This window comes from Cenococcum geophilum (assembly GCF_001692895.1).
Source record: "Cenococcum geophilum 1.58 unplaced genomic scaffold K441scaffold_12, whole genome shotgun sequence".
NCBI lineage: Eukaryota > Fungi > Ascomycota > Dothideomycetes > Gloniales > Gloniaceae > Cenococcum > Cenococcum geophilum.
Window position 1 is genome coordinate 589,185 of NW_027137570.1, and position 15,823 is coordinate 605,007.

General features: G+C 35.9%; 1 protein-coding gene across 1 annotated transcript; it reads left to right on the forward strand.

Moving 5' to 3' along the window:
• Positions 1-331: 331 nt before the first annotated feature.
• On the forward strand, positions 332-5,059 carry K441DRAFT_482912 (uncharacterized protein; the record flags this gene model as incomplete). Its single annotated transcript, XM_067641904.1, has 2 exons — positions 332-476; positions 4,932-5,059. Coding segments are annotated over 2 exons (273 nt in total), but the record flags the coding sequence as incomplete, so codon positions are not given.
• Positions 5,060-15,823: the final 10,764 nt, after the last annotated feature.

Consider the following 15,823-nt stretch of genomic DNA (forward strand, 5'->3'; position numbering starts at 1 on the left):
ATAAAAGGGCGTTATTATAGAACTTACACGTTCTTACGTCCCTGTGCGTTTTAACGTTCTTAACCCGTAGTTATATTTGTCTTAAGATACCTACGCACGTTCCCCTACAACCTCTATTTATACCCACACCTAGTATATAAAGACTCTTCTTCTTAATCTAAATGTCTTTGTATTAACTACGTATAGTTACGCGTACGTAGCCTTCTTTAATTACTACCTCGTTTAGTATATTGTATTTCAGCCTATGCCTACTTCCGTAATAGGCGTAGATATACTCCCCCTATATCGACCTAATAACTACGCTATTAATATTAAATAAGGAAAAATGCTACCTTATAAGAGACCTTACCTAATATTTAAAGATAAACTTCTAGTTATAAAAAAGTATATTAACGAACACCTTAATAAAGGGTTTATTTATCCTAGCATATTCCTAGTAACTACCCCTATCCTTCTTATTAAGAAGCTAGGAGGAGGTATTTAATTCTACGTTAACTATAGAGGACTTAACGCTATTACAATTAAGAACTAATACTCTATACTACTTATACGTAAGACTTTTAAGCGGCTTAGTTAAGCCAAAATCTATACTAAGCTTAATATTATTGCCGCCTTTAACTATTTTTAAATACGGGAAGGTAACAAATAGAAAACCATATTCGTATTACGCTTTAGCCAATTTAAATATACCGTTATGCCCTTTAGTGTATATAACGGCCTAAGCACCTTCTAAAGCTATATTAATAACGCCTTATAGGACTACCTTAATAACTTCTGCTCTGCGTACCTAGACAATATACTTATTTATTATAATAACCCTTCTAAGTATACTAAGNACGTTTAAAAGGTCCTATAGCGCCTTAGGGATATAAGACTTTATATTAATTTAAAGAAGTGCAAATTCTTAGTTATGGAAATAAAATACCTTAAACTAATTATTACTACTAAGGGTATCCGTATGGACCCTAAAAAGGTATGTATAATTACTAAATAGCAAGCCCCTAACTGGATTAAGGATATATAAGCTTCCTTAGTTTCGCTAACTTCTATTAAAAATTTATATATAACTTCTTAGGTATAGTAATACTACCTATAATAATAATAATACGAATAAAGGGCCTTTTTGTAAAAGGAAGAAAAACGTATCTATACTTTACCTAAACGCCTAAATACAAAAAGGCGTTTTAAGACTTTAAAAATGCCTTTACTAAAGAACCTACCCTAGCTTACTTTATACTAGGATAATAACTCTACCTTAAAACCGACTTCTTAGACCACGTTAACGCAGGTATTCTTTCCTAGATAGATAATAATAGTCTTCTCTACCTAGTTACATTCTACTCGTCTAAGCTTATACTATAAGAGTATAACTATAAGATCTATAATAAGGAACTCCTTATAATTATATAAGTATTTAAAGAATTCTAACTAGAACTCTCCTTAGTAGAACTTAACTAGCCAACTAAAGTCCTTACGGATTATTGCAACCTTAAGTACTTTCTAGCTAAACTAACGCTAAGTATATTAGAACGAGTTTCTCTCTAGTTTTAACTTTAAAATTATATATAGGCTAGAAGTATAAGGCAGTTAGCCTAATAGCCTAATACGCTGCTTATAAGACCTTTCTTAGTTAAAAAATAACCCCTATAATTAGTTCTAATAATAAACAATCCTAAAAGCACAGAATTTAGCCCTAGGTATACTACCTATAACAAAGCTAACTATACCTTAGCTTTATACTATAGAACTAGAGTTATCTCCTAAAATTAATAAGTTTATTACTATAGTATATAACACCTCCATTAACCTACTACTATATTAACTTATTGCTGCGAAGACCGCTAGTACCTATATGCTACCCACTAACCTCTAAAGCTTGGGCTAGATTAATATAGCAGCCTTAAAAGTAAAAGACAATAGGCTCTATTATAGAGGCCGCCTATTTATTCCTAACTTAGAAAACCTATAATGGTAACTAATCTAAATAGCCTACAACCTCCGGTTAAGCGGCTACTTAGGTAAAAAAGGAACCTATAAGATTCTTAGCTAATACTACTTCTAGCCTAAGATAATAGACTTAGTTAAACGCTTTATAGGTGCCTACTGTTACGGCACTAGCAGAACTCGGTTGGCAGAACTTGGCAGATCTTCGCACTGGTAAGTTGCCACAGATTGCCGCATATTGCGGTCACGTGACGCGAAGATCTTATATAACATCGAGCGGCGCTGCTCTTCTTCTCCCTTCCCTAGCTTTAGATTCTCGTTTATAGACAATCTAATCATACAGGCTTACGCGACCCTTTTACTATACTAATGTCTTAATTAACTAAGTCGCTAATATTATCTAAAGCTCATTCTACTCTCTCTTCCTAAGAAGGAACTTAAATATATTTATAAGACTATAAATAGAACAAGAACACAGAATAAGACCCTAAGGAAAAGAATAGAACCCTAAGGAAAGGACCTATAAGATACGCACAGACCAGAACCCCTAAAGAAATTACCCGGAATTACCCAACACCCCTACCACTATGCCACAAAACACAGCAGCAGGCAAAGCAGCTGTAGGACCCTTAAATACCTCAGACAAAGAAATAATTAATATTTCAACCCCCTAGGCGGAGCTTGCGGCAGCTAATACCGAAATTAAACAACTATAAGAGCTGCTTAAAGCCAGAGATACCCCTATATCTAATAATAAGTCATTATTAAACAACCAAAGACTTACTATAGTCCTTTAGGCCCTATCCCAGCGCCTTAGTGGATCCACTAAGGCCTATATAGCACTAAAGCGGTTAGCAAAGGTTGTGGATCCCCCGCTACTTATGGATAAAATAGACCCGATATTTAATAACTAGAAGCTTTAATTACGGGACAAGCTCGAAGTTAATACTAACTACTTTCCTACCCCCTAAGCCAAGATGGCCTATGTCTTTAGCCGTACTAGCGGAGACGCCCAGACGTATTTACGCCCGTAATACACTGCAGACTTAGCAAACCCTTTCATCTTAAAGGAAGAAATAATTAACTACCTGTCTTCTATCTATAAGGACCCTTTTAGGGTATAGAACGCCCGCCTTAGCTATAAAAGTCTAAATATAAAAACAGCGGAGACCTTTTTAGCCTTCTAGACCCGCTTTCTATACCTAGCCGGACAGGCCTAGATCCCCTAGAAAGACCTACTACTAGACCTCTTTAACAAGCTTACCCTAGACCTATAGCGGGCCGTATTACTAGCTTATACTACGGCACAGACGTTAAAAGAACTTACGGACTATTGCCTAGCTATTAACTAAGGCCTCCGTCGAATTAAGGCATATACTAATTAGCTAAAAACTAGAAACCTTGCAAACCAGGCTATAAGTACTGCGAGAACGGCCTATAATGCCCTAGTATAATCGGCAACCCCTACAGCACCGGCCGCTTAGCCTATAGTTAACCTAGCAGCTAACCGCGTAGCTATCCCTACTACGGGTCCGGTGTACACCTAGCCTATATATAGCGACCTCTATATATAGGCCCTTAGCGATTAAGGAGCTTACTTCTCGTGCGGTCAACCTAGCTACCCTATAAGGAACTACCTAATAAAGGTAAAGATAAACGAGGTCCTATTAATTTAGGAGGATGGCATAGAGTTAAAAAAAGAGGAACCCTAGGGGAAGACTTCTCCCTAGGGTTAAAAGGAATTAACATATTATATATTAATCTGGGTCGGCTAGTTAGTAGAAAAAGCTACACTATCCCTTATACTTTATTCCGTAATGGATATTAAGTTTTAACCTCTGCTTTAGCTAACTTAGGAGTAAATGCTTTTACCTTAATTAATATAAAGTGCGCTGTAAAACTAGCTGACTTTTTAAATACGCCTCTAGAAGAACTACCCAAGCTAATTCCTATTTGTGGGTATAACGGACAGGTAGGACCACCTATTACAACTATATTACGAATTCACCTTCGTGTTAACGGACGAAGGTAGTATAATATCCCCTTCCTTATTACGGACCTAGGAAGCCACAATATAATCTTAAGGAGAAAATGGCTAGCCTATTTAGGCTTATAGCTAGACGTACGGAATAGACGGCTTATCTAGCCCAAAACTCTACCCCCAACTCCTTCCTTTATAAAAGAAATTAGTATTATAATAGAAAATCTTATACGGCCCTAGATTAATACTATTTACTAGGCCGATGCTATACGTAGGGACCAGGCCTTTAAGAAAGACGTACAGCTTAATTCGCAACGGATCCGTATATTACGCCACCCCCAAACTACCTATATTACACTACCCGCATTAAAGACCTAGGAAGTTAGTAATAACCTAAAAAAGCCCCCTATAGAGAGCTTAGGCCCTATATAGCTACGAAGAACAGTAAGGAATATCAAACGCTACACTAAACTAATAGACTGGAGGAATAACTTATAGAAGATAGAATAGGAGCTAAAAAAGATTATAAACCCTAAACCACAAAATACGGTCCAGTAAACGGCTGTAAGGAAACCTGCGGACCTCCTACTAGTTAATATCTACTATATTAGCGCCGTAGGATTCTACCAGAACTTGGTCCAGCCTAATACTATTACTTTTACAACTAGCTTATACAAAATTAACTAAATACTTAAGGAAAAGGAAAGCGAGCTTATAAACAAGGAGCTAGTAGAATAGAAACTACTCTATTAATACCGAAAGTTTAAGAATATATTCTCTAAGGTAGTATCTAATATACTTCCACCGCACTAACCGTACGACTATAAGATTAAGATTAAGTCAGACAAGGAAAACGCCCTTAGCTATACCCCCCTCCGTAAATAATCCATTACTAAGTTATAGGCCACTAAGTAGTACCTTATTAATAACCTAGTAAAGGGGTTTATTAAGCCTAGCTAGGCCTCTTTTACCTCCCCTATTCTCTTTATAAAAAAGCTAAATAAAGGACTTTATTTCTATATTAACTACTATAAGCTTAATAATATAACCCGCAAAGACCGTTATCCGCTGCCCCTACTTAATAAGATACTGGCCCAAATAAATAGAGCTAGGGTATTTATAAAGCTTAATATCCGTTAAGCTTTTTACCAAATTAAAATAGACCCTAAATTTATAGATCTTACTATATTTCGGACTTAATATAGATCGTATAAATATAAAGTACTTCCTTTTAGACTAACTAACGGACTAGCTACGTACCAACAATATATAAATAATATACTCTTTAACTACCTTAACGACTTCTACACGGCCTACCTAGATAATATTATAATTTACTCTAAGAACAAGTTAGAATACAAGGAGCATATCTATAAGGTCTTATAACAACTCTATAAGGCTAGCCTCTAGGCCAATATTAAGAAGTTAGAATTTAGTATAAAGCATATAAAGTACCTAGGGTTTATTATTAGTACGGACGGAATTAAGGCTAACCCAGAAAAGACGGCCGTAATTAATTAGTAGGAACCACCACAGACCGTAAAAGGGATATAGTTATTCTTAGGCTTCTGTAACTTCTACTAACGCTTTATTAAGAATTATAGCAGGATTACTCGGCCCCTTAGCCGCCTTACTATAAAGAACCGGCCCTTCTACTTTAACACCATATATAAGTAGGCTTTTAATAAGCTTAAGAAACGACTGGTCTTTGCTCCCTTACTTAGCCACTTTAACCTAAAACGGCCCTTAATGCTAGAAACGGATGCCTTAAATAGTGTTATTGCTAGTGTTTATTTCTAGAAGTAGACGGACGGAGAATAGCACCCTATTACTTACTACTTAAAGACTATAATAGATGCTAAGCTAAACTACCCAATCCACAATAAAGAAATGTTGGCTATTATCTCTAGCTTTTAGCACTGGCGAGCACAGCTAGAAGGGACCCCTAAGCCTATTTAGGTAGTTTCGGATTATAAGGCCCTAGAATACTTTATAATAACTAAGGCCCTTACGGCCCGGTAAGCGCGCTAGGCAGACATTCTATCCTAGTTTAACTTCCTAATTATATATAGGCTAGGCACCACTAACCGTGCGGACGCTCTTATAAGACGTAAATAGGACCTAAATAACTAGATAGCCGCGAAGATCTTATTATAAACCTAAACACTACTATAACTAGAGCACCTTAACCCCTAGATACAAAAAGAACTAAATACTAAATCTTTAAGCGCTAAGATATGTCCCATTAACCCTACGGAATTTAACCTTATTAATAAACTACTGCAAGTAAACCGTATGGACCCTTCTCTACAGGAATACCGCGAAAAGGCAAAGGATATTACTAGCTTATAGTCCCTTAAAAATAGACTACTTAAGCACTAAAAACGGCTAGTAGTAGTAGAAAAACGGAACTTATGAACCCGGCTTATTACCGAAGCATATACCTAGGTCTCTACGGCCTACCCTAAAAAAAAGAAGACCCACAAGATTATTGGTAACTGTTACTACTAGCCCGGAATAGTTATAGATATTAACCGTTACGTATAGAACTGCAACAACTACTATAGGTCCACAATTCCACGAGATAAGACCCCAGGACTATTAAAACCTCTCCTAATACCCAACCGCCCCTAGTAGCATATCTCTATAGACTTCTATAAGCTACCTATAAACCGCAACAGATATAATATAGTTATAATTCTAGTTAACCGCTTTAGTAAGCGCCCGTTCTTAATCCCCTATTATAAGAATATTAATACCAAGGAGGCGGCCTAACTATATATCCACTACGTCTACCGCATTTACAGACTACTAGATACTATAGTATCCGATTACAGCCCATAATTTATATCAGCCTTCTAAAACAAGTTTACCCGGATCCTAGGTATTAGGCTAAAGCTCTTTATAATATACCACCCCTAGACAGACGGCTAGACAAAGATTATAAATTAATATTTAGATCAGAGACTCCGGCCTTTTATTAACTACTTCTAAAATAATTAAAGCGAACTGCTACCCCTAATAAACTACGCCTAGGCAACCCTACCCTATAACTTTACGGGATTTACACCTATCTAACTAGAAATAGGGTATTTACCCTAAATAAGCTTTAACTAGGATAGACCAGAAGGACCACGGACCATACATAAGAAACTATCTTATAAGGAAGCCCAGTAGTACGCCAAGCGCTTAGAGGAAGCCTAGATAGTAGCCTGTATAAATCTAAAAAAGGCCTAGAAATTAATAGCACAGTAGGCAAATAAGTATAGGCGCGAACCTAACTTTACCGTAGGTAATATAGTCTAGGTTATAATAAAGAACTAGAAGACGGAACGGCCTAGCCATAAGCTAGACTATTAGATAGCGGGACCATATAAGGTCCTTAAGAAGATAGGTAACTTATATAAAGTAAAGCTCCCGGATTTAATTAAGGTTTACCCTGTTTTTTTGCCGGATAAGCTATAGAAAGCTATAAACGACCTATTACCTAGATAAAAGAACAAACCTCCCCTGTTAATTTAAGTTAGTGGCGACAATAAATAGGAGATTAAAGAAGTACTAGCCTATAAACTAGTAAGGAAAACGCTAAAGTACCGCGTTAGTTAAAAAGGCTATAACCTAGACCCTACCTAGTACCCTATATGGAACTTTATTAGTAGTCCTTATAAGCTTTAAGAATTCTATAGCCGTTACCCTAATAAACCAGGACCCCTAAAGTACCTAGATAAGTAGATAAAGTGCTAGTATAGTAAAGATAATAGGCTACTAGAAGAATATAAAAATAAAAACGCCCTATAGAAGTAATATGGATATATAAAGCCTAAGGGCAGGCTTTACTAAATGGGGGGGTAATATTACGGCACTGGTAGAACTCATTTAGCAGAACTTAGCAGATCTTCACACTGGCAAGTTGCCACAGATTGCCGCATATTGCGGTTACGTAACGCGAAGATCTTATATAACATTAAGCGGCGCTACTCTTCTTCTCCTTTCTTTTCCCTAGCTTTAGATTCTCGTTTATAGACAATCCAATTGTACAGGCTTACGCGACCCTTTTGCCGTGCTAATGTCTCAATTAACTAAGTCGCTAACACCTACTACGGTTATAAGCGTGCTAAGGCCTTTAATATAAAGTACTAGGGACTACTATACCCTTTACTAGTACCTATATAATAATGGGTAGATATTGCTATAGACTTTATTATTAACCTACTACCCTATAAATAATACGGCCGTACTTATAAGAATATCCTTATTAAAGGGCGCCACTATATCTTAACCAAAGGCGTAGCTATTAGCGACGTTACTAACGCCTTTTTCTATAACGTTTACTAATTATATAGGTTACCTAACTTAATTACATCCAACTAAGGTATATAGTTTAACTCTAATATATAGAGATAAATCTGCTAACGCCTTAGTATCTTTATTAAAATATCTATATCCTTTTACTATAAAACTGCTAGGTAACTAAAAAACGCTAATGCTAGTATAAAAGCGTACTTATAATAGGTAGTTACCTATAGTTAAGATAACTGGGTAGATTACCTTCTACTAGGTAAATTTGTAGTAAATAACTACGTCTTAACTACTATAGAACTTACCCCTTTCTTCGCGAATAAGGGTTATTATCCCTAATCTAGTATAGAGCCACTAGAACCTATTAATAAGAAACTACTATATAGAAAATGCCTTAAGATGCTACTTACTAACTAGTATATAGACTATATAAAAAATTTACTTAACTACTATAAGGGAGAAATGGCCTGGGCTTAAGTAAAGTAGGCCTACTTTACTAACTATTGTAGAACGCCACCACTGGAGATGCGTATTGGCGACTAGGTATAGCTAAATATATATAATATCTCTACGTAAAGGCCTATAAAATTACTTAATTATAAGAATCTTAGCCCCTATTAGATTAAATAAGTTATTAATAGGGGAGCTGTATATAATCTAGAGCTCCTACCTACTTTAGCTACCCGTGGGATATGGCCTATATTTTACCTATAGCTACTATACCTTTATTAGCCTAACCTTTTACCGGAATAGATATAGCCTAAACCCCTACTAGTACTAATTTAAGATAAGAATAAAGATAAGAACTATAAGGAGTAGACTATTAAACGAATTATTAACTCTAAATACTTTAATAAAGGTAGAGGACGGCGGCTCTACTATAGAGCTATCTATATATAGATTAGCCAGAATAGTAACTATAGGAAGACGTTAAAAATGCAAAGGATCTAATTAGCGATTTTTATTACGCGAACCTATAGAAACTAGGCCTAAGTAGAGATTTTGTGCCTAATTCTCTATAGGAGCCCTTATAGAGTTAAATCGTTATATATTACTACGTAAGGGTAAATTGCCTTTAAATTGCCGTTAGATTGCCGTAAATTGCCGTTATATAATAAGTAAAGTGCGATTACGTAACCGGAAAATCGTTAAGATATTTAGGAACTTTAACCGGCGGTTAAAGTTATCTAATTAGTCGGATTCTTAGGTGCTAAGCCTTATTATATAATGTTGTTATAAGCCTTTAGTAATACCCTCTTTTTCCTTCTCTATACCTTAAGTGTTCCTTCTATATATATAGTAACCATAGTGTTGCCGGAGCTCCGCCTCTATAGGAGGAGAGATAATATTACGAAACCCTACCGCAGGGGCCTCTATAGGAGAGCCCCGTGTTCTCGCGTATACCTCGCGTACAGCTTACGTCAGCTACGCGTAGGTATATCACCTTACGCCCTCGACCCTTACGATCGATCGCGTAACGTCTTGTAGACTCTTTAAATACATACGTTTTAAAGCTACTGCCTCCGTCCCGCAACAAATTAAAGTATAATTAATAGGTAGAGAACTATTAAAAGATTTACCTGAATTTGCTATAATATATTTATTAATTAATTATGACCTTTAATATAATAAATAGACTTATTTTCTAAAGCTAATTACGCCTTATATTTAAAACTCTATAAAACTGGTATATACTTTAAAACGCAATCCCCCTCTAAAACTAAAAAGCCCTATATATAACCCTATAGACCTTAATGCCACTTAATCCTATATACTCTTAGCAACTAATAAATAAAGAACTTAAGCCGTAAACGGAGAATGCTTTAGATATAGTAAAAAAAGATATATTTAAAGAAACTACCAAACTTATCCTTTTAACGGTCTACTAAAGTTCCTCCTAGTTCTTAAATTATACCTATTCTATAAATTATACTTAGTTACTATAAAGTACTTTACCTTTAGTTAACTTGGAAAATAAATTATTCTAAGGCTAAGTTGCGCCTTAAAATAAAAAGTAGAAAAGTATAAGTATCTAGGCTCTTTTAGCGCTAATATATAATATAATTGGAAAACTAGATTACCTAACCGATTTAAAGCTCTTACTGCACCCAGCCCAAAAAGACTAAAACTAACTAAAAGAACCCTAAAAAACACCTAGAGAACCCCCCTAAGATGCATATATCGTAGGGGAGTTACACGTCAAACGACGGTGGTTTACACCCGCGCGCGACCGCTAGACCTACGCCTAGCAATGGCCCTCCATAATAAAGACGGGCGTATACTACACTATAAAGCGGAAATACCCCTATTAAGAATGCATCTAACAAAATATAAAGCCTATTAGACACGTCTAGAATCTAGAACTATAGGGGAGTAACTATTAGCTATAACGAACTAACGCAGCTAGTAGAATGGCTCCGCCAGTCTAGCGAACCTTAGGCGCCGCTCTAGTAAACCCTTAATTAAATTCTCTAATAGCTAAGCAAAATTAAAAATAAATAAAAACCCCCCTTACCAGTAAACCGTACCTAAGCCGCTATAGCTGCGCTTCTATAGTATAGGGAACCTACCCCCCTTAAGATAATAACTAGGTATATAATTATAATATAACTAAATATAGAAAAAGTAGAGGGGCTTAGGGGATAATTAGAAATAGAAGTCCTTATAGAGATTCGTAAAGAGGTCTACGACACTATTATAGTCCGATACCTTAGGAGCGGAGATATTAGAGTTACCCTAAAGGATTAATAGGTAAAGGAACAAGCCGTAAGGGTAGAGGATAGGCTAGGAGAACGTATTGGCATAAAAGTGCTCTATAAAAACTACTTAGTTAAAGTCCTAGGGTAGAAAAGAGACGCTAGGCGGATAATACAGCAACTATATAGAAGATAGTAAAACAAACGGAACGCTTTATACTAGGACTTAAGATCACCTAAATCTAATAGCTTTAATAAAAAAATATAAACTAAGCAAATAATAAGAATAATAAGAGGATATAAGGGTTACTAGAGACTCGCTAGGGAGACGCCGGATAAACGCATGGCTCCCTTATCGTCAGCACACATATATTAGGAATGCAAAAACTCCTTATCCAAAAAGGAATAATTATAAATGGCCTTATATACAATACAAGGCTTTATAACTATAGACTACGCCTAGAATAATGCTATTACTGCGTATAATAGGGATATACCTAATCCACATACGCAGTATAGGTGTGCTGCGGCCACTGTGCAGGCCCCTATAATATAAGACACTGCTTAAATTAAGACTAAATAAAATACGTAAACTGCTACTGAAGTACACACAAGGTATAGGAGAGAGAAGACTATATTAAATACAGGAGACGGAAGACAAGGGCTTAACAGCTGCGGGAATAACTACACGCTAGGTTATATAAATAGAAACAATAGGCGATAAGCTAGGGGGACGTAGGCGCCTTTCTGGCATTTTATACCTTTAACACTAGGGGGCTAGGCTAGCTATCTCAAGCCTTAACGGGCTAAAAGCGACGCCGCGCGATATTACTAAACTAAATAGGGATATAAGGGTTATAGGGGATATAAGGGAAAGGATGCCCGGTAGGAAGACCCCTATAAACAGCTATAGCAAGTTTAAGACTAGGATAATTAAGAATTAGACTTAACGCGGTAAATATAACATTTATAGCCGACCTATAAAGGGTATATAGCTAACTAGTAAGATTAGGGGAAGAACTGGAAATAATAATAAATTTAGATATAAAAGCGCTAGTAGGAATATAAGATACAGGAATAGAAAGCTCTATATAAATAAGTAGCGACTAGGGTGTAGATATAAGAGATAAAAGTTCTAAATATTTTAGAGAAAGTAAAAGCAGAAGAAGCGAGTAATAAAGGAGTAATAAAGGACCTTCGCTAGGGGTCCGCTACCTATCTATTATATAGTATAACTACGGTAATATAAACCACCGTCTTGCAAGGCCCCTACTAGACAGTCTAGACCTAGAAAACCACTATATCCTTACTATATAAGAGCCGTATTATAATACCTATATATAATTAATATACTGCCCCTAAGGATTCTAGCTTCTATATAAATTAAAAGCAGCTATATACATGTGTTTTATAATTAGTAAGGCTATTGGCCTATCCTTATAGTTATAGCAGGCAGTTAACCTAGATATTGCAGTTATAATAATCTAAATATATAGGGGACCGGTATAAATTATTAATGTATATAACCCTAGAATTAAAGGGGTCCCATAAACAGAGAATATTATATTAGTAATAAGCTTACTAGAAACCAAAGGCATAGAGTCTATCCTATTAGGAGATATAAACCTCTACTACCCGCGCTAGGGGGGTACCTATGTTGCTGTCAATTAATAGGTAGAGTGCCTACTAAAAGCTATAAACAACCTGGGCCTTAAGCTAGCCACCCCCCTAGGTGCAATTATATAGTAATAGGGCACCGCTAAAAGTATAATTAATCTTACGTTTATAGACGAAAACCTATACTAGAGACTTAAAAGGTGTACCCCTAAAGAAGAATAGGCACTTACCCTAGACTATATCCCTATCCAGATATAACTAGATCTAGATATTAAGGCGTAACTAAACGGCAAAAGATATGCAATAAGGAGGCTTAATATAGACAGCTTCCTTAATATAATTAAATAACAACTCTAAGACCTAAAAGAAATCCACCTAATACTAAACGAGCGAGGCTTATTAGCTACCCCTAAGGAAATTAATTAAAGACTAGAAAGGATCTAGGCAGTAATTAAAAGCGAGCTAAAAGAGTACTGCCCGGTTTTAAAATTGGGCCCTACGCGTAACACGCATAGTTTGCATAGTGCGCGGCCCTTATAGCTAGCTAATAACGAGTAAGAAGAAAATATATAAGTAGCTACGATCCTAAAGATAAGAGATAATATAAAGATATAAGAAACTAGCTAAAGAATACCCTTAAAAAAGAAGTAAGGAATAACTGGAGACGGTTTATAAATAAATACACTACTAACTTAAGCCTCCCCTATAACAAAGGCCTTTAGACTATAGCAAAATAGGTAAAGAAAAAGGCGGGACGCCTAGTAGAAGATTTATACCTACTACCCCTATAAAGAGTAGGTAAACTATAGGCTATAAGTAATAATAACAAGAAGGCAAAGATCCTTATAGAAAGATTTTTCCCCTAACCGGCTTTAGTAGACCTTAGCGATATTACCGGCAAAATACTAGTAACTCGCCTAAGGGTTAACAGCGATATAATAACTAAAGAAATGGCCAGAACTATTAGCCGCCTCTTAAATAATATAGCACTGGGACTAGATGGGATTTTAAATAAATCCTTAAAGACCTATAGACTACTTATAGTACCTTAGCTTATAGATGTAGCCAAAGTATGCTTTATAATAGGCTACTACCCGCGACTTAGAAGATCTATAACGACGGTTATCTTATAAAAAGAAGGTAAAGCAGACTACTTAGTTCTAAGAAGCTACCGCCCTATTGCTTTAGAAAATACCCTAAGCAAGATCTTAGAAATGGTTATAGTAGACTATATAGTAGATATAGTAGAGAAATACGCCCTACTACCATAAGGCTAAATAGGGGCAAGAAAGAATCGCTTAACGCTATTAGCACTTACACTGCTCGCTACTACTATTAAAACTGTATAGGCTATGCGAAAGGACTTCGTAGTATTAATACTTAGCCTAAATATTAGCGGCGCCTATAATAATATACCCTATAAGCGCCTCCTATATATCCTTAGGGTAAAGGGCTTTCCAGAATAGATTATATAATTTATTTAGGGGTTTATAGGCTAGAAAGAAATATTACTGGTCTTTAGCGGATACTAGAGCCCCCCTATTATAGTTGTAATAGGTATACTATAAGGATTACCTCTTTCGCCTATACTTTTCCTCTTCTTTATAAGCAACCTACTTAATACCTTTAAGAAAGGGGCGACTTAGGGGATAGGCTTTGTTAATAATATAAACCTAATTATATATAGGCCAATAGCTGTAAAGAATTGTAGGACACTAGAGAAAGCTTATAATACCTATATAGAATAGGCAAGACGATATAAAGTCTAATTCTTACTAGAGAAATACCAGCTAATCTATTTTATAAGAAAACGCAACTAATTTGCAGATCTCTATTATATAATCTATATTTAAGGCTTTAGAGGTTAACTAGTTTAGGGCCTAAGGGTATTAGGAGTATAGGTAGATAGTAAGCTTTAGTAGAGCGCATATGCGGTATAAGCGGCTTATAAGGGCTAAGTATAGTACATTATACTATCTAGGATCATTAATTCTATATAAGGTCTATACTTTTAGAGGTCACGCCTACTATATATAGTAGTTGTCCGGCTAACCATAATATATAGATCCAGTATCTGGGCTATTAGAGAAACTAAGAAAGGCCCCCCTAAATTACTCCTTAAACCACTTTAAAAGGTCTAAATAGCCTACCTTTAGAGTATAATAGGCGGGTATAAGTAAACGGCTATAGCACTACTCGAGAAGGAAGCTAATATTCCCCCCCTATAACTATATATTAAAGCCGCTGTAATATAAAGAGCGTAAAATAAACGTAACTCTAATATTATAAAGTATATTAAGATACACCTAAATAAACTATAGAGGGACCTTAGGGTGCCCTATAAGAGAATAAACTAATAACCCTAAAGTAGGGAAGATATATTAAAGAAATAGGTAAAAAAAGCAGAAGAAAAATAGTACTGCGTTAGGGCCTAGGCCTATATAGTAGAGGAAGGAAAACGCGTAAGAGGCTAGTAAAGATAATAGTAAGAAGAAAAAAGAAGCTAAAGTAGTGTATAAAAGAATGCTGGGAAACTATCTACCGCAATATAATACTAGTTAGATTAACGCTAAAAAGGCGTATAGGAGTTAAAGGTACAGAGGCTAACTTAGGTAAGAGAAACCTAAGCCGTAGCATAGTTAACGCTATAGGGGGTAAACACTTAAGGGCTCTGAGAAGGCCTAATAAAGGCAGAAAATATAATGGTAATACTCTTAAGAATAGGGATAATAGGACTAAAAGATTGGCTTTACTAGGTAGGTATTCTAGTAGGTAGCCCGAGATATAAATGTAGCTAGCTAAGACAGACACTAAAACACGTAATACTATTATGCCCCCTATACACTAACTAAGAAGTAATACTCTTAGTAGCTAGCATAGAGAACTATAATATACTACTCTTAATATAAAAAGGTCTTAAGGCGGTTACCTAGTAGCTTATTAGCTAAAATGTGCTAGACTAGTTTTAGGTTATAAAGGAAATAGTAATAGAAGGTAAAGGGGTAAGTAATAGGCGCCCCCTAATAACTCTATAGTAGTAGAGTAAAGTTTATAATACTAGCGCGTCCGTAGGCTTATTACGGCAGTAGTGGTTCCTAAGGAGGTTAAAAAGTAAGGTAGTAGAGCACTATAGGCGACTTATAGGCGCTAAGTAGGCGAGTTCTAAAAGGCAGGGAGATGGATTACGGGGTTTTCTTAAGCAGAGTTTTCTCCCTATATATAAATAAGGAGTAGTCCGCGTGGGCCTAATAGGGATCCGAATTAGACGTTAAGCAATGAATAATAA